Genomic DNA, 22520 nt, shown 5'->3' on the forward strand with positions numbered 1-22520 from the left:
TTGCATCAGCTTTTACTTCAGAATCTGCTCTACCATAGAACACAAGATTCACATTGCAATGATTCAGAAGTAACTCATTACCCTTGGCGGCCTTGAGGAATATTCCGTACAATAAACCTTAAAAATACAAATTGTGAAGCATTAGGTCCTGTAGCTCAGTTGGTTAGAGCGTTGGTCTTATGAGCCGAAGTTCGCGGGTTCGAGGCCCGCTGGGACCATTTTCAGTTTATATTTTAGAGGTCTATTATGTTGACGCCTTGCTTACTTACCATAAGAGATCAAACTGCATAGATCCATTTTTTTTAAGGCTGGATAACTATACTATTACAAATTATCTATCTATATAAATAAAGTTGACTTGCCTCTCTCCGCAGGCGTCCACGTCATCAGAAAGGAGGGGGCGTTCTCGGTCGCTACGTAGCGACCGAGCTCTTCCGAAACGTCGATACGACATCAGTCCATGCATTCTCGTCTACCCTTCGATGCTATCTCCCGAATACCGTAGCGAACCCATCTCACGTTCCCCGCCATTTCTAAGTTATCAATCAAGCTTTCCCGTAAAAACCGCGGAAAGTTCATTTTTTATCGAAAGAAGCCGTAATAAACGCTTCGAGTCGAAAGACGGCCCAAAGGGACCTAAGACACGATTCGAGACCCAACTTACAATTTCTTAACCAACAACCCGTAAACCGCATGTCGGTTTACGCTTGGTCCGCAAGGGAAGATAAATGTCAAGTTTCCGCGGATAAATGCGAAATTTTGAAGATAATTACGAAGATCGGAAAAAATGGAATATCTCCATTTTTATGCTATGGCGGCTTAAGGACAGAAGAGGAAAGGCGTAAATCGACCTTGGAGCCATTATATAAGGGGTCCTAGGCGAGAGGCATGAGGAGGAACTTTTTCAGAGAAAACTTAGCACTTAGAGAAATTAGGCAACTTTCCGTTTTTGTTATTTCGAGCTGCGACTCAATTAGGTTTAGCCGTCTTAGGGTTGCTAGAACTAGGAATCTCGCCGACAGCTCTCGAGCCCAAGCTTATACCTTGATGTAAACGCTCATACGCAAATTCGGAATAAGACTTCTCTTTGCTCTCTTCTTACGATTTTTATACTTCTTCGTTATCATTATCGTGTTCTGATTTGCTTGGTGTGTGGTATTAGCAGATATCCGAGACCTCTGGGAAATTAGGGTTTTCCTAGTTTCCTTATTTAAACGGAAATCGACAGTGCGAATTTCGGTTCCCACAACTTTGGCCGATGAAATTTGCAGAACTCAAAACGTCTCAACCTTCCATTAATACGCCATTAACTCTGAGTTTAAACATGACTAGCCCACTCCTTCCACTGACAAGCATTCAATCGAACTCTTCGCATCCCACCGTAACCGTCTAAAGCTTCAAGTATAAATATCCGACCTTCCCAAGATGGACAACACAACTCAAACGATCCAGAAACAAAGTTTGTTCTAGCAAATGATTCTGACGATGGCGACTTTATACACCCTCCTTGCCGATTTGAAAGCCGGTCGCTGCTCTAATACTGCAGAGGTTGTTTGTTGAGGTTTTGGGAGGCTAGAAATATCAACTAAGGCTAGAAATACCCTGTGATTGCATCATTAATGCTCTGGTTGAACTCACGTGAGTAATTTTTATTTTTTTCTTTCTGCGTATTTGTAAGCAAAAACCAAAAAAAATTTCCCTTTCGACAGGTACTGGGTGATACTTTCTGTGTCGGACAACACTGGCACAGCGGCTTTCCTTGGCTTTGATATGGAGGTGGCTAAACTGACCCACGTTCTAGCTTCTGAGGCTCCACAGATTGTGATACGGCCTATAATCAACCTTTAAATATCAGCCTCAACTATTACTTGTGCGAAGTGATTCATCTATAATGGTTTCGACCGGTTTGCAGGAGGTAGGTGTTAATGCTCAGGTTGACACTGACATGCCTCGATCACTGGCTGATAGTGTTGGGAATACCTATATCTTTCAGCTCAGATTGAAAGACTCCAACTTTACTGCAAATCACCAAACCTTTACCATTTCCCGCATAGTTCCTGCACGAGAGCTTGCACCTATGCCAACGTTTGCTGTGAGTGTTGGTCACTTCTCCTAATGTAATTAGCTGTTTATAAAAATAAATGGTCAGTCTTGGTTATGTTCATAACAGGAAGGTGTAAAGGTCCCTGAGGCAGCGCTTCCTGGAGCTGTGGCACCAGGATCAGATGTCAGAGATGCTAACACTTGCAAAGTTGCAGAGCAAGCAACTACACCTGATGGTTCACTTTCCGGACGTTTACCAGCAGCGAAAGAACAAGTTGATCTGGAAGAGAATGCCCCCAAGAAAGCACGTGTGGAATGAGTCCCCTGTTAGAGCCTAAACAACGTCTTCTCCTTATCAATTAATCTTTTAGCATCTTTCAAATTAGCTTAAATCTATTTCCTTTTTTTAAAAGTCAGTGTCGTGGTTGTTGTTATTTCTTTTATCTATACAAATTCTATTTCCCTTTTAAAAAAAACTCAGTGTCGTGGTTGTTATTTCTTTTATCAATGCAAATCTTTTTAACAATACGCGTCCACATGTCTTGGAATTATAGGTTCTGTGGCCATGCAGTCTTCATTAGTAGTCCTTTCCTAAGCTCCCTATATAGCTCCAGCATAGGCTTCATCATCTGAATAAGCAACTTCTTCGGTGTCTTGACGTCTTCATGGGCATAAAATCTGGCATACATATTTCAGTGAGAGGTTTTGAGTATCAAAAACATTCCATGTGAGTTCTACTATCAAGTTTCAGTTTAAGCTTCCACCATAATAGGCATTTACTTCTCATTCATCTATACATACAAACACTAAAACAATTTACAGGAAAAAATAATTATTGCATCGCTTGCATTAGTAACAATCTTTAGAGATAGGCTCAGCAGGAGTCAGAAATTCCTTTACTTGACGTACAGGTCTGAGGTCTCCTAACCGAATAGCGTAAACCAGAGGTGTTCCATTACACATGCACTCATAAAATCCCTTCATATGTCATGCCTCTAAATTCTTTATCACCAAAATCAAATATGCACCAGAAAGTAATATTTTGAAAGTTCATATATCTACAAGCAATTCTCACGTGTCCCTGACCCCCAACTAAGAACTATATTATAACGCTCCTACCATCCAGTTCATTTCGTAACTACTTATATAAAAAATATAGTCTATATCAATAGGGGTTATTCGTGAAATAACAAAAAATAAAAGAAATTAGTTTTGTAGAGAGAAGGTAGAGAGTGATAGGAAGAGAAAAGAGGAGAGAATGTGAAATTGGTTAGTTAGTTAATTTTGGATTTTTATTTGGTTATTTGGTGCAAATTTCCATATCAATATCACCCGACGTCTACAGAAAAAATTAAAATTAAAATGATTAAACAAATATAAGTTAAATTTCATAAAATAAATATAAGTTAAATTCGACTGGTTTAAAAACTAAGCACCCCAAGAAAACTTTAAAATAAATAGTACAAATATTGTTGCTTAATTAAAACATAAGATTCCTATAAAAAATAAAATAAGAGTAATATTATTAATAAAATGCAACGTCAATATAAAGAACAATGTTCTCTTACAAATCCACACTAAATATAAATTATAATAGATAATCTTCATAAAATAAACAATCTAATTTAAAAAACAGTTAATTCATCACAAACCATCAACTCAAAAACCCGAACGCTTCTCAGTAAATAGTCCTTTAAACAAAATGTTACAAGAAGTCAAGAAAATCGACAACTTAAACTCACCATCTATAAGATATACCTATGTCGCCTTATGCTACTTTCAACTTTGAATAAACACAAATAACCAAAGAATGAATAATGAACTATTTCTTTCTTATGAGTTATCACACTAAACAAGACTTTCATGAGCAAATCTTGGCACACACACCAAGTCTACATCCACAGGTTCAACACACAACAATTTATTATTGATTTCTAGCTACCATCCATCACCGACTATCAAGGTAATTTTAATGACTCAACAACTGAGAGAATGATATTCATGTAAACATACCATGAAATAGAATACCCTGACTCAACCTTGCTTATTCAAGAGACAACCTAATACGTGATGAAATTATTAAGAGTCGAAAACAATAACATAACTGATGATCTTCAAGTTACTCTTACCATCACAAACTACAACCAAAACACGACTACAAGACTTGACGTCGACCTTATCATCACCGATCTTGGGGAAACTAATAGACCTCCAACTACATAAGAGGAAAATGGTACATGCACAATATGCTTTAGAAATTACAACAATGGAACCTATCTATGGTTTCTTACTTGCGGCCATACTGTTCATTTCCCCTACATTGATCAATGGCTTCGTACAAACATAAGATGTCTCATATATAGGGAGACCAAGTGATGGCCGCAATATATTTAACTATATTTAAATTATAATATATTTAAATATATTTAAATTCTAACTAAATTAACTTTGTTACAATTTCAGCTTTTTATTCTACTTTTACTGAATCAATTAGTCACAGTCGCTAATAATATTCCACTTTGAACTAAGCAACTTCAAAACAAAGTAATGCACTACGATAGCTAACCACTATCAAATGGATCGAAAAAAATATTATTATATTTCAACATATTTTCATTTTCATCTTTTAGAACATATTTTGTTTACTAAGACCATAAAATATATTGTAAATTCATTTCAAAAAAAAACATACAAACCCGGCGCGTAGCGCCAGAATACCACTAGTAATAAATATTATAGACAATTCTACATGTCTTACGAGAATTGACGCATGATTGCACTACATTTTCAGTTTATATTTTAGAGGTCTCTTATGTTGAATATCGTCAACACTTTGCTCATTGGCCATAAGAAATCAAACTGCAAAAATCCATTTTTTAACACTTGATAACTATACTATTACCAACTATGAAAAATATTATGCACGTCTACATGTTTTATAAGAATACGTCTGATTGCACCATCATGAGCAGTCCTATAAAATTCACGCCTTACGGCAGAAGTATTGATGAAATATTTTTTTTGATGAAATATTTAATTTATTGATCATTGTAAAAAGAATATATGTACAGATTTAAGGAGACTGCAAACAACTAAGCCGAAAACATCCAAAATTAAGGGAAATGAGCCTCCAACCAATGACACAACAGCCCCTGCAGCTTCGGTTTCTGATAGTATTTGGTCGACATTATGTGATTCCTCATCTTTTTGTCTATGATAAGACTAAGATGATTCACAGAATTAGCAGAGTTCTTGTGCCTCCTATCGTTCCTCTCTCTCCAAATGAAATAGAAGGTGACTTGCAGGACCAGTCTCAGCAAAATAAAAGTAGACGATCATACTTTCATGTGAGCAGACGCAATATGGTGATGTCCCAATCCGGATCAGGCTCAACTCCAAACAGGTTCCCTACTACTTGCAGCCACAGCATGAAGGTATATGAACAAGCAAAGAAGAGATGTTTTCTGGTCTCATACGGCTCGCCACAGAAGAAACATCCTTGCGGCTGGCACCATCTACGAGTACTGTGACCTGTAGAGAGCCTGTCGCGGAATACTAACCAGGTTATGAAAGCATAGCGAGGAACACCTTGGGAAAACCACTCCATTTTGTTTTTGTTTCCTTATGCTACCTGATTTGATGACATGTTCTTGAAGCGATGAACCTGTCTCCATAATCATCGGAACCATTCTTCCACATGATCCCATCTGGGACATTAGCAGTCAACACTAATGGGAAACAATTGATCTCCTGCACCAATCTCTGTAACTGTTGATCACGACAAACCCGAATCCTCCAAACACTATCGACAAACACATCACAAATTATTGCAAAACAAATTCTTGCATTCCATGCAATGCCTAACTTTTGTGTTCCAATTTCCTCAGTAATATCTATCAATCTCCCTGAAGGGTGTCACAGATCCGACCATTGATGAATTTTTAGTCAAACCATTAGACTAAGAGGTCTTCTAACTGCATAAATCAATCAATTTCAACTAAATAGAAATTTGTATTTAGGATATTATTAGAGCATCTACCTCCCTAAGTTTATTAATTTGGAATTTTAAACACATTAATTGATGCAGCAAGATATTTGGATTTCCAAATATCTTTATTATTCATTAGTTTACATAGATAATTACTTATTGTATTTTCTATATTTTAGTAATTTTCCTATTTTAATTAAGATTAGGGTTTTCATAGATTTAAGGATTTATTATAAATAGGCATCTAAGCCTAAAGTTGTATTCAGTTTGATTTGATTAATAAAAGAGCTTTGGCTTTTGGGAGAATTGTATTCCCTAGAATCATTTGGTTAAGCTATCAGGTCCCAAGCGTGGTTCCATAACCCCTTGGTTGAGCTGTTTATCATTGCTTCCGCTCCGTCGGGTGGTATCAAAACTGCGTCTCTTTGGTTTCTTAATCGAAGAACGATTATGGATGTCATGTTGATTAGCAGTTGCAATCTCTATCCTTTCGTGGACGAAAGTCCTTTTGTCGAGAGAGAATACCATGAAATCTATCGAGAGATCTATGGTGATCCAATCTACGACGTTTATGAAGATGATGAGATCTACAAAGAGATTTGTGGAGATCCAATATATGATGTTTATGAAGAAAATGATTTTGATAATTTAGTCCGTGCAAAAATAGGGCGAAATCTTGTTTATGCAAAAAACTTCAAGCATAATCAGTCTCGTGCAATTTTCGTGCAAAAACAGTTCTATGATGAATTCGGCTCGTGCGAAATTTGTGCAGATTCGACTTGTGAAGATTTTGTGCAGGATCCTATGTGGAAAAATCGGTTATTTGTGATGCAGCAAGATATTTGGAAATTATCCAAATATCTTTATTATTCATTAGTTTACATAGATAATTACTTCTTATTGTATTTTCTCTATTTTAGTAGTTTTCATATTTTAATTAAGATTAGGGTTTTCGTAGATTTAAGGATTTATTATAAACAAACATCTAAGCATAAAGTTGTATTCAGTTTGATTTGATTAATAAAAGAGCTTTGGCTTTTGAGAGAATTGTATTCTCTATCACTTGTATTGATTTGATTAAATTCATCAATCAAGAAACATGTCCCAAGCGAGTATTACTTAGAATCTCTTGGTTGAGTTGGCAGGTCCCAAGCGTGGTTCCATAACCCCTTGGTTGAGTTGTTTATCGTTGCTTCCGTTCCATCATTAATACTAGTATTTTAATGTAAATCAATATTTGATTAAATTTAAATACTTTAAGAAAATCAAAACCATTTAAGATATTCACACAAAAAAAAATAGACGGTAGGTTTTTATGTCATTTTAGAATTTATTTTTCTACGACTGTTTCTTAAAACATTCAAATTACTTGGATCCATACTCATTTATAAAGGTAGATCAAATGGTAGTATACTCAATTTTAAAGGTGGAGTGTTGTTCATAACTTCTACAACGCCTTTCAATCAGCCCTAGTCAACGTTCCCGACAACCAAAGAAAAATCGAATTTGGAATAGAATCAAAAATCAATATGCTTACCCACACTCTTGGACGACTTCAGAGACAGAAAAATGGGAAAAGGGAGAATCGACCACACATAAAGGAGAAGTTGAAATTAAGAGAAAAGTGCAGCTAACAGACTTATATCATAGGTTCTAGGGGTTGGGACTTGGGACTGAAGAGCCTTATACAAACAAAAGATTGTCCAATTGTACTTGTGACCACAACTCATCTTTTCACAAAACAAACTTATATATATATACGGCTATTTTGCTAATCCAATATTTCTATTATTGTTAAAAAAAATTCGAAGTGTAAGCTCTCTTTATCAAATAAAGAGAGTTCTATATATATTAAAATGTTCATTGCAGAAAATTCGGAAAATACTAGTAATATACATTTTAGCTCGGTAAGCTGTAAGGTCAAGTGATGAGTGTAATTTTATTCCCACCAAGATTTGATAATTTCGTGTTCAACTAAAACAAATAGCATACTGTTTATCCGAAAATACGATAATCTTTTCACATAAAATCATGCTATTATATCCGGTTACATGTTATTTTACCTGACATTAAACTTCGTTCTTTTCTGATGGTATGTTGTCATGCAGGCCTGGCAGTCAAAATATAACGCTTAAAATAATAATAAAAATATGCCTTACAAAAGTGAAATATTTATCATCGAATTAAGAATGTATGCCTGCCAAAATTTTCTAACCTCAACGACTATTTTTGCGGCTACGTGCTAGCCTAAAGATCGTTACTACTACGTGCTAGCCTCAACGACCATTCTTCATTCTTCGCGCGCGCGTGAGACAATTTGGCTAAACCTATCATACCCTAAAGTCTGCATAGAGAGGATAATGAAGTCCGAGCATGATTATCCGGGGTTCTTAGTGGGTTTCTTAGTGTGTTGGCCCCCACAAAACCCTTAAGGATCGGTTACAAAAACTACTAATTAAGAACCGATCTTAGTGAGTTTCTTACACTGTTCGCGGGCCCCACTAACACGTGGCAACCCGCGATTGGTTTGTTTTTTAATTTTTTTTTTTTTTTTTTTTTTTTAAAACTAAGAAACCCATTTGGTTTCTATTAGGGATAATCATGGCCATACTACCTTTAAATTTTATTCTTTTTGTACACCCTTTACAAACGTGTGTATACATATATTATATATACATGTATATTTCTCATCATTCTTCATCTCACAACACATTAACAAAAAAAATGTCATTCGCTTCACTCTTGTATGCATTCTTCTTGATCTTATTATCATCGGCTCGAGTTACTCACAACATGAATATAAGCCCATCACCAGCTCCAAATCCTGCTTATTATGATGATAACAACAATGTCTTCGACGTGACATCGTTTGGAGCCATCGGCGATTGTAGGACGGACGACACTTCAGCATTCAAGATGGCATGGGACACGGCATGTATGACCACAGGTGTTGACTCAGCCGTTCTTCTTGTTCCTTACACCTATTGTTTCTTGGTGAAGCCAACCAGCTTCAATGGTCCTTGCAGAACTCGCCTTACACTACAAGTAAGTTGATTAGCCTGATTTCATAAAACATAAAATGGTCCTTTGTTTTGTGTGTTTTTCTTAGCTTCATGTCTTCCTTATAGATCGATGGGATCATTGTGTCTCCCGATGGACCGAAGTCGTGGCCATGGAACTTCAAGAGGCAGTGGCTAATGTTCTACAGAGTGAACGGATTATCAATTCAAGGCTCTGGTCTTGTCAATGGCCGTGGTCAAAAATGGTGGGACCTTCCTTGCAAACCTCACAAGGGCGTTAATGGAACGACTCAGCCCGGTCCATGTGACAGTCCTGTGGTTAGTCGTTGTTTTCACAAATCACATTTTCTTACAGTTATTATTATAGTTTTCTGAATTGTGGATAAATTTAATCTCTAATTAGGCAATTAGGATATTTCAAAGCTCAAAAGTGAAAATCAAAGGGCTTGCCTTCAAGAACAGTGCTCAGTTCCATGTAAGGTTTGACAATTGCGATGACGTGGTTGTAGACTCTGTGACCATCAATGCACCAGCCTCTAGTCCCAACACTGATGGGATTCACATTGAGAATACACATAACTTTCAGATTCGCAACTCCGTTATTTCCAACGGTATTTCCTCTATTGCTTTTTGCAGTTGTATAACAGTAAGTTTCATTTGTTCTAATCAGTTTTCTTTTAATTTGGCTATACAAAGGAGATGATTGTGTTTCAATCGGAGCAGGCTGCTTTAATGTGGATATTAAGAATATTACCTGCGGTCCAAGCCACGGTATTAGGTACCAGTTTCCTAAATCTCATTATTTTCTTTTTGCCAAACTCTATGTGCTCTCACAGAGTAGACTTAAATTCTCAGCATGTGAGCTTATAAACCTCTCTTTCTCAAGTTAAATGAAGGTCTTACTAACCAGATTACGCTTAGAAATGATAACGAACCCTAAATGTTCATGTAGGCCTGCGGGTTTGGTTTTTTCAGTTAGTTAATGTCAGTTAGTTTGGGTTGGTCGAAAGCTTGCCGAAGTGAACTAAAAAAATTGTGGTTCGGTTAGTTTTCGGTAAATTTGGTTTCAAAATTTTCTAAAGAAGTTTTTGTTTTTCAGCTAAACTTTCGGTTAAATTGAATAAAATTCAAAAAAAAAATTTGGTTAAATCTAGTTATTGATTTCGGTTAGCTCGGTTAGATCGGTCGGTTTTAGTTTGTTCGGTTCAAAATTTTGGTTAAGAGTAGTATTGTTTGAACCGAATCTTCTAACCGAACTGAACCAAACCTTCTAACCGCACTGAACCAAAAAATCTGTTCGGTTTGGTTAATAACCGCATACGTTCATGGATTCTTAAGGCTCTGTTTCTAAGAAAGTTCTGTGGGGCTCACACTTTTTTTTTAAGGAGTGTAAAACAAACGAACTTATGGGTTCATGTTGCAGCATAGGAAGCCTTGGAGTTCACAATTCAAGTGCATGGGTCTCGAACATAACTGTGACAAACTCAACCATATGGAACTCAGACAATGGTGTACGGATAAAGACATGGCAAGGAGGGTCAGGCTTGGTTTCAAGAATCGTGTTCCGCAACATTTTGATGGTGAACGTTCGTAACCCTATAATGATAGACCAATACTACTGCCAAACCAAGAACTGTGCGAACCAAACCAGCGCAGTCATCATCAGCGATGTCCTGTATGCGAATATCAAAGGGAGCTACGATCTGAGAAGCCCACCTATGCATTTTGGTTGCAGCGACTCTTTCCCCTGTACAAACTTAAGACTAGAGGATGTTGACCTCTTTCCTTACAAAGGCCAGCTTTTTGAAAACCCATTTTGCTGGAATGCGTATGGAAGCATGCAGACGGTTACTGTCCCGCCTGTTAATTGCCTGCTTGAGGCTCTTCCGGGCTGCTGACACTAGAAGATGTGTTCGTTGTTGTTCATCAACTCACGAATATGAACACACACAAGATGTAAGGCTACCTAGATTTTATGTCAGTAAAGAATATAGAAGAAAGTCTCCAACGTTTTATAATACCACACCACATTAGAATATGTAGTTTGTAATATAAGAAAATAAAAGATGCTTTTGCAATAGTAGAGAAGTGAACTTAGATTTCATTTATTGATTGGTGGCGAGACAAATCGGTTCATGATTCATGAACAAGAATCAGCCACAACTGGGACAACATTACTTGCAAACAGAAGTGAGTACCTCCAGGAGAGAAGCCGTGAATCTCATCTGAGTCTCCTCATCCACAGCGACGAAAAGAGGAACGTGAACAAAGAGTGAATAGGTCTTGTTCTGTTCTGCAAATCTCAGTGAGTGATAATAGACATAGTTGCACACAAAACGACCTGCATCATCTGATGTTATCACCTCAAAGCCCTTCTTCTCCAAGGCCTTTGTTATCTCTTCAACAGGAAGAGTAGTCTGCAAGTCAATACACAAACATCATGCGACAAGAACAAACAATGAAGCTTCGGAACAGAGGAGACAGTGTGGACTTACCTTTCTTACAGTTGAGATCGGACCATCAGAGGGAACAATAGGCAAATGCTGCAAACCAAAAAAATGTTTCACAGAACTAAACAAACAAGAATCAATCAAAGAAGAGTGAAACACAAAACCTGAGGCTTCCAACCCAATTCATCAGGGCAACGGTACGTCGCTTCATTCACAGCTTGTTGCTCAATTGCGAATTTCGTAGCGCCACTATTAACTCCAAAGTGAACCTAAAAGAACCATCACAACAAACTTCTTCACCATAGAGGATTCAAACAAGATATTTAAAATCACTTATCTTAAACATACTAACTAACCCATATGGTTTTTCCACAGGTCACTGACTCTGACTCTTTCGTGTTAATTGCGGATTGTAGTAACTGATATAGAGAAGCGAGAGCTCCTTGACCAGCTGTCTCAAGCACGGTACAGCTTCCAAGAACAACGTCTTTCGACTGAGGATTCTTAGCTAAATATTCTTTCAGGTTGTTTGCCATTTTCTCCGTTGGGTTTTCAGCAACTCCATGGAACTTCTTGAAGCCTGTGATGTTGATTGTCACTGCCGTTGGTCCTTCAGAACCCATCGCTACAACTGAAAAACAACAGCTGTGCTGCTGTTATCAGACAGTGACTCTTTATTAACAATCTAAAGACCAACCAGATCTGAGATCAATCACTTCTATATCAGGACATGGAATGAAACAAAGCAGATCTCAATAACTGATGAAAAGGACAGAATTTTCAGAGGTCTGATCATCAAAATTCGAAAAAAGAAAATTGGATCAAACCCAGTTCAGAAAATGCGCAAATTAAGGATCAAAAACATAAAAAGATGGTAACTTTTTTTACCTCAGAGAAACCGATATTGAAATCTGAGAAGCTTTTGTGTTCGTCGAGTGAAATGAATTGCTTGTGAATGCTGAGATAGAGAGGAAATGTGACTCAACAACCAGTCTTTGTTCTTATCCAATCAATGGAAACCTAACTTTAATCATTTTCCACTATGGACGGAAGTTTGATGAAACCACAGAACATGACAAAGTGACATGGAACATTACATATGTTTAATATTCTTTATTGGTAATATATAATGTCCAAAAACAAAAGTGTAGGTCACTTCCCAAAGAAGATAATATAAACACATTATTATATAATAATTGCAATATGATAATTGAGTGATTCAAGTGGCGATTGCATTGATATGCGTGAACAGTTGCCTGCAACATTCTATACTTAACTAAACCAATAGAACTTGAACCAAAATAACCGAATCAAACCAAATTGAAACCTTTTCGGTAGAGTATGAGCTAACCGGGTACGGGTGATCAGTCTCTCACTCTCTCACCAATAATCTTTACAGGAACACACTCCCTTCTTGAAATGATGGAATCTGTTTGCATCTCTAAGAATGATCTCTCGCTCCATCACTTTCGAAATCAGTTTAATGGCGGCGTGGCAATCTCCACAGACTCTAAGGTTTTTGATGACTCGAATGGGAACTCCTTCCGGTAGCTTCAAGAGTCCATAAGCAACTGCCAGCCTCTCGCTGTGCAATCTCAAGTTATCCATTTTCTCTTCCTCGTCTACATCATGCAACACGTGGCTACAGTCAGGACTATAGCCAGCTTCTCTCAATAACCCCTCTGTTTTCTCCAACATCATCGATATCAACGTCTTCTCGGGATGGTTTCTTATATCTCCACGGAAGAAAGTGTGCACTTTCTTGTCTACTTCGATCCAGCTGCAACCAGGGAACTTACTCACATTCTTGTTCCTCATGTCTTTCCTCATCTCTGCAACATCTCCCCAGTTAGCTCGAGACGCGTTTATACTAGACAACAAAACGTACGGACCAGCGTTCTCTGGCTCGATCTCGAAGAGTTTCGTCGCGGCAACTTCAGCTAAATCAAGACGCGAGTGAGTTCTACAAGCTCCCAGCAGAGCTCCCCAAACTGTAGCGTCTGGCTTTATTGTCATAGTTTCGATCAGCTTCATCGCTTCGTCTATCCTCCCCGCACGCCCAAGCATATCCACGGTGCAAGAGTAATGCTCAACGCTTGGTGCAACGCAAAACCTCGACTCCATCGATTCGAATATCTCAACCCCTTCCTCCACTTTCCCTGCATAGCTACACGCTGTCAGAATCGCGATTATGGTGACTTTATTAGGCATTGTGCCAGACGAGGGCATCTCATGGAAAACCTTCAGAGCTTCTTCTCCTAAACCGTGCGAAGCGTAACCAGAAATGATCGAGTTCCACATGATAACGTCCTTTGAAGGAAACCTGTCGAACACTAGCTTTGCCTTCACAAGCTCCCCGCATTTCACATACATGGTCATCAAAACAGAGGCGACGTACACATCAACATCAAACCGACATCTAACCAAGTGAGCATGGACCTGTCTACCGTACTCAAGACTCGCTAAGGATCCACAGACCGAAAGAACACTGATCAAAGACGGAAAGCTCGGTCTGACTCCTTGTCTCTGCATTACGCCAAACAAATCAAGAGCTTCCAATTCGAAACCGTTTCTCTCGTAAGCTTTGATCATCCCCCTCCAAGTAGCATCGTCTCTCTCATTCATCGAATCTAAAACCCTCCTCGCTTTCGCTATCTCCCCTCTCTCTCCCAACCCAACGATCATCGCATTACAAGCGATAACCGGTTTCATCGGCATCGCCTCAAAGAACTCCTCAGCTTCTTCCATCCTCCCACTCAGTGTATACCCCAAAAGCATTGAAGTCCAAGAAACCTCAGTCTTCTCCGGCATCACTTCAAACAGCTTTCTAGCAACATCCACCCGGTTATTCTGACAATAACCAGTAACCATACTCGTCCAAGTAATCACATTCCTATCCCTCATAGCATCAAAAATCATCCTAGCCTCATCTACTCTACCTTCTTTACACAACCCACCAATCATGTTGGTACTCGCCACAACATCCTTCACAGGCATCATATCATACAACCTACGCGCGTCGTCGACACGCCTGTCGTCGATAAACCCACCAAGCATCACAGTCCAAGAAACCTCATTCCTCTCAGGCATTCTCCAAAACAACGTCTCCGCTTCAGCGACCATACCTTCTTGCACGTAGCCTTTCACCATCGCCGTCCACGAGACGACGTTCCTCTCCGGCATCATCTCAAACGCTTCCCTGGCTTCGTTAATCATCCCGTTTTTAATATACCCTGAAACCAGACCGTTCCAAGAAACGATGTTTCTCTCGGGCATTTCGTCAAACAGGTGGCGCGCTTCTGTTGGCATGCCGTTTGAGAAGTACCCGGAGACGATGGAGTTCCAGGAACCGATTGCTTTGAAGCCTAGTGAATCGAAACACTTGCGAGCTTCGTTGATTTGGCCGACCTTTGAGAGGCGAGAGATTTGGAAACTGGAATTGACTGCACAGTAGCTTCTTTGCAGGATTAAGTGAACCCTCTTCATTTGAGAGTTTAGAATGTTAAAACACAACGAAACAATTTTTGTTTGATTAAATTCTTCTTAGTTTGATTTTTCTAAAAGAAATTATGTTTTAAAACATAAATTATGTAAACATAAACTATATGAACTAAATTCAATATAAAACTGAAACAATTTTTGTTTTAAAAGTCACAAAAGTATATAAGAATTAAAACAAATGAAAGTTAACTAAACTAAAATAAAACCAACATCATTAGTAATATTTCTTATATCATTAAAATTCAAAAGCCTACAATGAATGAAATATTTTAAATCAAATATTTTGATGATTACATATTAGGTTAGAATAATATATGTTAATGAATACAAAATGGAAAATATATGGTTTAGTATTAGAATTTTAGTATATTGGTATTACTAATATTTTTAATTTAAATAATTACAAAAACCCATCGGTTTCTCGGTTCGGTTCGGTTCAAACCGAACCGAACCGAACCGAACCATTCGGGTTGGAAAAATCTTCAACCGAATGGTTTGAAATAGACTTTGGTTCGGTTTGAATCGGATTCGGTTCGGTTGGTTCGGTTCGACTCGGTTCAGTTCGGTTTTTTTTTTGCTCACCCCTACAGAAAATGAAAAATTTCTTGCTTGATTTAAGTCCAATCACCAAAATACTAAAATATTAGGTAATAATCTGCGCATTGCGCGGAGTAAGATTATTAATTTCTTTATTTATTAGGATAAGAAGATATTAGGGCTCCGATTGGTAACGACTGTTGCTTTAGACTGTTACTTTAGAATTTTGACTGTACAGATTTTGACTGTAAAAATTGTGGCTGTCATTTAAAATAAATTTGAAGGTCTAATTGATATTAAAAACTACAAAAGCTGTGACCACTACTTTATATAAAATAAATTTATGCTAAATTCTAATATATGTGTGTATATATATATATTGAAAACGGCAATGAACTAATATATTAAATGTTACAAATGTAACTTTGATTTATTTTATTAAAATATATTTAATAATAATTGATTATTACTTTTTTGGTTATAGAAAAAGTGTCATTTTAACATTTTAATATATATAAAATATCCATTTAGAATTTTCATATAATTTATACAAATTTTAACTGTAATATTTGTTATTAAATATGTTTATCTTATACATAATTTGATTTATATTAAAAGCTATTGGTACAAAAATATAATTAATAATGACACTTTTATGAAAAAGAACTAAGTAATAATTTTTTTACAAACAAAATCCAATTTAAAATAATTTATATTTTGTTATACTATTTATTGAATTTCGTTTTAGTTTTTTTGAATTGTTTAATTTTTTTTATTAAAGGAAGAGGAAGATTTGAAAAAAAAATGCAAAAATATATATATTAAAAAGGACCCACAACCTTCTCAAAGTTTCTTGAACGTGGCTTTAGAACAAATCAATATTTGAAGACTAAAAATGTGACAGTCAAACGGTTGAAGGCTGTAGAAGTTTTAGAGAAAGAAAAGAAGCTAAAAGCCTGATTGGCTTTAAATTAACTTTGAGGACTGTGTGGTTACGTAAAGTCACAACAGCTTTCATGCCGATCAGACCTTTGATATGTTTAATCTGGATATCAGTTTGGTTTTAGGTTAGTTTTATTTTTATTTTTAATCTACTAAAATATAACTATCATTTTAAATCAATATTTATTTTGTTTATTCGGTTAAAATGCTCAAAAATTTTAGATTTTTTAATGATAACCAAAAACTATTTATTTGGTTTCATGTTATATGAATTTTAGAAAGTCCTAATGTCAAACAAATGGTTTCATATTATAATTTCTAAATGCATGAAAAATCAAATAAAATCTAGATAATTATAAAAAAAAATATTATTAAGACAAATCATTTCATTACATTTTGGTCGATGGTGAAAGGAAGCATTACAAAAATAATATTTCAGCTTTCAAGAGAATTAGAATACTTCACTTGTAGTGAATATTTAGTTCTATAGGTGTTCACATCAATATGCACATGTATGTAGAGCTGGGAAAAATATCTGTAAATTTTGATTTGATTTGTTATCCTTTTCGATTCGAAAAAAAAATCTGGATATACGTAACTCTACGAAGAAAATCAAACATTAGTATGCAATATCCGTAAAAACTGAAGTAAACCACAAATACTAATATTAAAAAAAACGGATAATCGATCCGATCCGTTATACGCTTATATATAAATATATGTAATGAATTATATATATATACGTTATATAAATAATATATTCTATATAAATTTTACAATCTTTTTATTTACTAAATTTATTAAATTGGGTATTAGTATTCAAAAAAGTATATAAGTTTTTTTATTTTTGTAATAAAATTTTATGATTTTACTTTTTTATTTATTTTTAATTTCTTTATTTATTCGAAACCGGTTAAAAATCTAATTTTTTCGGGACATTGTATATCTGGATGGCTACAAATCGAATCGGATAATTGATTATTTGGACGAAACAAATTGGATCACAAATACTTCCAAAACCGCGGATATCCGATTCGTGCCCGCTCTTACATGTATGTGTATGTAAAAAAATATATAAAGGTGGTTGATAAATATATAAAAACTACCGTAATTAACTTTAAAAGATATTTTTGTTCAAAGAACGTGCATGTGAGTTTTATATTGAAAAAACGTAAAATAATATATAGTGTGAACGCATTTATGTAGAGTTTGGCTGAGAAGCTCTCTGCACGTGACACGTCAGCGTACTCATTCTCAAATCACTGTGAGGCTACCACGTGGCAAACGTAATGTGAACACATTAAATAACAATGTTTCTCCTTTAATGTATAAGGGATACATTAACCTAATACAAATTGATATCTACACAATTTTATGGAAGGAGTATTTACATAATTAACATAACTAATGGACTAATATATATGTAATCCTTCTTCAAGATGGTGTGTGAATATTAACTAACTTTTTGCAGTAAAAATATATATATTAAACAAACTTAGAAAAAAACTGTTAAATTCATTTATATTGGGCCTGGAAATTCGGGAGCCGTCGGATTCGGTTCAATTGATTCAGAATTTTGAATCTTTAGTATTATGCCAATAAGTTTCATTCGATCATTACTAATTTCCGGATCGAGTTCAGTTCAGTTTCTTCCAGATTCGGGTTTCGATCGGATCATAACCAATGTCTGAAATGCCCAAAAATATTTTTTTTATTGTTTAAAAAAATTAACAAAAAACTCAAAATACATTAGGGGGATTTGCTAAAAATGACTCAAAACTTGATTTTGAATACAAAAGTGTACCCCAAATTCAATCAAATGCAAAAGTAACCCAAAAGCCTAGTGAAATTACAACAGCCTCTTATGAGCAAACCAAATACATGTATTCAATTTTACCATTATAACCCAGAACTTCACCACAACAGCTACCTACTCGTTAATCACCAAGAATCGTGAGCTTATGAACCTTACATAATTTGTAATCAAAAACTTCAGTTTTTTTTGATGAATTTTGAGAGAAAGTGTAAGATATGTGGTTTGTGTGGATAGGAAATGAGAAAGGATGAGAAAAAATCGAAATAGGGCATTAACACTCTCAATTTGGTAGTTCATGGCGGTTGAGGTATTGATGTCAATGACAAAGTTATAAATATTTGGTGAAGATGGGGATGGTAAAGTAAAAGCCTTGTTGTCGAAAAAAAAAGTAATGGAATTTTCGTGAATAACTAGAACTTCTAGGGTGAATCGGACAAAACAAAGTTTCAAAAAAAACATAGGTTGTTTTTGTGTTTGACTTGAAATTTTGAGTCATTTTTTAAAGAACATCATGTACTCCAATATATTAATGATTCAAAAATCTAATTAAAACTAGTTAAACTACCTAAACTAACTAAAAAGAATTTAAAATAACAAAAAAAAAACTAAAAAAATATTTTAAATACTCTAAAATATCTAAACTACTTTTATATTTATATGTATACATTAATATATTTAACTAATTTTGAAATTTTTGGATCTTAGTTTGGATTTTTGTTCAGTTCGTGTTGTACCCGAACTCAACAGTACAATATTCTTAATTCTCGTTCGAATATTTTTATATAAAGATTTGGATGGTGTTTAAGTTATTCCGGTTCAAGTTAATATCGGAGCTACAATTTGTGGTAAAGACGCCCATTCCTATTTAAGAGCCAATATTTTAAGACTTATTCTTGGGTTCAATCTTATAGGTTCACCAACCAATAGGATTGTGTTATTTTATATTCGATATCTTTTAAAAAAAGAAACAAAATATTGCCATATTATATTATCTTTTTTAAATTAAAAGGTAAAAATAAATAAATAAAAAATAGTAGTAATTACAAAAAAAAAATATTTTTAACGTCGTGAGCAAAACATTAAACCCTAAATCATAATCCCTAAACCCTAAATCCTGAACCCTAAACCCTTGGGTAAATCCTAAACTCTAGGATAAATCTTAAACTCTAAATCAAAATCACTAAACACTAAAACACTCAAGGGTTTAGGGTTTAGGGTTTATGATTTAGGGTTTAGAGTTTTAGGGTTTAGTGTTTTTATTTAGAATTTAGGATTTATCTAAGAGTTTAGGGTTTACCCAAGGGTTTAGGGTTTACCCAAGAGTTTAGAGTTTACTCAAGGGTTTAGGGTTTACCCAAGGGTTTAGGTTTACCCAAGGGTTTAGGGTTTAGGATTTAGGGTTTAGTGTTTTGCTAACGACGTTGAAAAGATTTTTTTAATTCTTTTTTCTGTAGCTGCTATTTTTTTTTTACTTTTTAATTTTAAAAACATAATATAACTTGATAATATTTTATTTCCTTTTTTAAAAGATATCGAATTTGAAATAATGAAATCCTATTGGCCGGTGAACCTTAGGGGGTGAACCTAAGAATAACTCATATGACTTATTCTTGGGTTCACCCCTTTAGGGTGAACCTATAGGTTCACCAACCAATAGGATTGTGTTATTTTATATCCGATATCTTTTAAAAAAGAAAACAAAATATTGTCATATTATATTATCTTTTCAAAATTAGAAGGTAAAAATAAATACGAGGGTGCGAAACAGCACCGGGTCCATAAATATTTTAACCAAAACATAATACTGTATTATCAATGGACTATATAATATATTTATATATTTAATATTAAATTTTATATTAATATATATATTAATAAAATAATAACCCAAATTTTATTTTAAAAAGGAATATTATATTTGTTGTCATTCATTTTTTGTCTACAAGATGATAATTACATTTTTTTTTAACTCAAAATAAAATTTAGTATTAAATAAATTGAATAAATTTATGAAGTAGTTTCAACGAAAAGGTAAAAAAAATTGTTTTTGAATGCAAGACAACTAAAATGCAGAGAGAAAACAGCTATAAATTTTCGTAGGACAATGTTGTTTACAATATATTTTTTGACAAATGTTGTTTACAATATTTATTTATGAAAACTTCAAGTATTGTATGTTCAAAAAAAAACTTCAAGTATGTAAGCTCTCAATAAGTTAATAAATAGAACCGATAAGTAAATTGAAATCGATGATATTTATACATGTAAAGTAGCAGTTGATACGATGAATAATAAAAAAAATCATGAAATAAAGTCTATTGAAAAATGAAAAGTATACACAAGAAAATGGCCAAATTAGAAAGAATCAAATAGACAAATATATAAACACTTTAGAAAGAGAGAAGTATTCGGACCAGTAGTCCATGTACTAAAAATAACTCTAAGAAATATGGCTATCCGCCATTAGCAAGTAATGTGGATTGGCTTTCTTTTCCTCTAACTACTAAGATGTTTCAGTTCGCCAAGTTGTCACGCCTAAGCTTAGAAAGCTAGCTTATAAATAAAACAAGTGGAATATAAATAAATCATTGCACCAAAAAGATAAATATGAAATTGAATGTGAAGATCGAATACTTTGAAGTCTCTTATCAGTCTAACAACTAAGGATGAACTTAAATTATAAGACCCACTAAAAACGATTATTCTTGAAAGATAAAATCCCTTAAAAACTGATGGTATCAAAATCATGTTTCTAAGAGTTATAGCAAATCAAAATCATTATTTTGAATATAATCCAAACTCTTTAATCATAGTTTGGAAGAAAGCTTTTGAAAAGACCACATCGTCTTATGTATTCGAAACTAAACATCTAGAAATTAAGATGTTATTTTAGAAGAATTTTGGAGAATGTTATCTATTAAAATACTTGTATATATTTAGTCATGAAGTATCATACTTAACGTGTTATTTGGGCAAATTACTAATCTTTTTTTTTTTGATTAAAATATGTGATTTTCATATGCCAAGGAAGTCACAATACAAACTTTTACAATAAAAGCATGAATAACTCGGATGTATATGATGAATTTATACGACTGAATGTAAAACGCTTTGGATTGAAGTCCAAACAGACAAAAAAATTATTCTCTATGCCAAAAGACAAAGTCTAAAGATCCTAGATATTATAATAGAAATCAAAAGAGTTTATTCTGCTATGCTTGAATTTCAAAAGAGATAAATGTGATTGAAATATATATCATATTGATATTTCTTCGAGAGGAAGAAATGTGATAATGTGTGGGTTACTCTTTTCTTTATTATGGTTTTAATTCCACTAAGTTTTTGCATGATAAAAATTTTGTGAGGCAACAAAAAACACACAGATGATAGACACACAAGAGGAATATTAGAATTTCAAAGATAAAGGTCTAAAAGAGTTCTAAAGTCTTTGTGATCAAGAGAATAAAAAAAATGATCAAATCATAACAAAAACCATACACTGCAGAAGAATGGTAATGTTTGTGTCCTATATGTTTGTTCAAGTGACAATTTAGCTGATTTGTTCAACAAGGAGTTATCAACCGCTACTTTCAAGAAGTTAGTTCATCTTATCGGATTATGATGTCTCCAATATCTCGACATATGTATACATGAGGAGAAATCATTGTGTGTTGCACTCTTTTTCCCCTAGCCATAGTTTTTTTATTGAGTTTTCTTGGTAAGATTTTTAACCGTCTAAGGTGTTTCAAAATACTTTTGTACTAGATGGTGGTCTGCACACTTGTGCGGACTAATACATATCCAACTAATTCAAATTCTAACATAATTTTAATTTCAATCTAAATTATTTAATTAGTTTCAAATTTTAAATTAATTAGAAGATATAATTTACCTTTTCTGTTACCTTTTTCTGTTACCATGTTTCTCACGTATGTTTTCCTTGCTATATTGGACATGTGCGGGTTTATGAATTTCTTCTTCATTGGAGTTTATAGTGACACTTATTAACAAAATCTACAATAATTAAAAGCATACGTCTATTTAACTAAATTTTTATAAACTAAAAGTACTAAATTATATATGTTTAGTAAAAGCTGGATTTTTAAGTATAACGAGAGATTGTATTTTTTAGACTCATTGTTTTGGTTGGTAAGATAATTCGATGACATTAAAGAGAAGAAAAATTTCTTTTAAAAATAATAAATAAAAAATATTAAACGATT

The 22520-nt window shown here is 34.5% G+C and overlaps 3 protein-coding genes and 1 non-coding gene across 10 annotated transcripts; 2 read left to right on the forward strand and 2 right to left on the reverse strand.

Annotated features, from left to right (window-relative positions):
• The first annotated feature begins 144 nt into the window (after nt 1-144).
• On the forward strand, nt 145-218 carry TRNAI-UAU. Its single transcript has one exon. It is a non-coding gene; the product is annotated as a tRNA-Ile (tRNA).
• Nucleotides 219-8740: 8522 nt separating this feature from the next.
• LOC106449029 (polygalacturonase At1g48100-like) lies at nt 8741-10949 on the forward strand. The gene is made up of 5 exons (XM_022709954.2): nt 8741-9076; nt 9160-9369; nt 9455-9662; nt 9748-9829; nt 10475-10949. The coding sequence occupies exons 1-5, from the start codon at nt 8756-8758 to the stop codon at nt 10947-10949; spliced, it is 1296 nt and encodes a 431-aa protein (XP_022565675.1). The 5' UTR covers nt 8741-8755.
• A 93-nt stretch (nt 10950-11042) lies between these two features.
• On the reverse strand, nt 11043-12637 carry LOC106449037 (pyrrolidone-carboxylate peptidase 1). 7 transcript variants are annotated; one of them, XM_013890850.3, is made up of 5 exons: nt 12390-12637; nt 11858-12132; nt 11666-11770; nt 11547-11594; nt 11043-11468 (listed from the first exon to the last, which is right to left on the reverse strand). In XM_013890850.3, exons 2-5 carry the CDS (start codon nt 12122-12124, stop codon nt 11226-11228), a joined length of 663 nt encoding a protein of 220 aa, XP_013746304.1. In that variant the 5' UTR covers nt 12125-12132; nt 12390-12637; the 3' UTR covers nt 11043-11225. The 7 variants fall into 7 exon arrangements, with proteins under 7 accessions (XP_013746304.1, XP_048623430.1, XP_013746318.1 ...); XM_048767473.1 differs by having other exon boundaries at nt 11858-12146; nt 12390-12619; XM_013890864.3 differs by having other exon boundaries at nt 11858-12289; nt 12390-12594.
• Nucleotides 12638-12705: 68 nt separating this feature from the next.
• Nucleotides 12706-15080, reverse strand: LOC106449021 (pentatricopeptide repeat-containing protein At1g56690, mitochondrial). The gene has a single exon (XM_013890826.3). It carries the CDS (start codon nt 14985-14987, stop codon nt 12882-12884), a length of 2106 nt encoding a protein of 701 aa, XP_013746280.1. The 5' UTR covers nt 14988-15080; the 3' UTR covers nt 12706-12881.
• Between the last annotated feature and the right edge of the window lie 7440 nt (nt 15081-22520).

This window comes from Brassica napus, chromosome C9 (assembly GCF_020379485.1).
Source record: "Brassica napus cultivar Da-Ae chromosome C9, Da-Ae, whole genome shotgun sequence".
NCBI lineage: Eukaryota > Viridiplantae > Streptophyta > Magnoliopsida > Brassicales > Brassicaceae > Brassica > Brassica napus.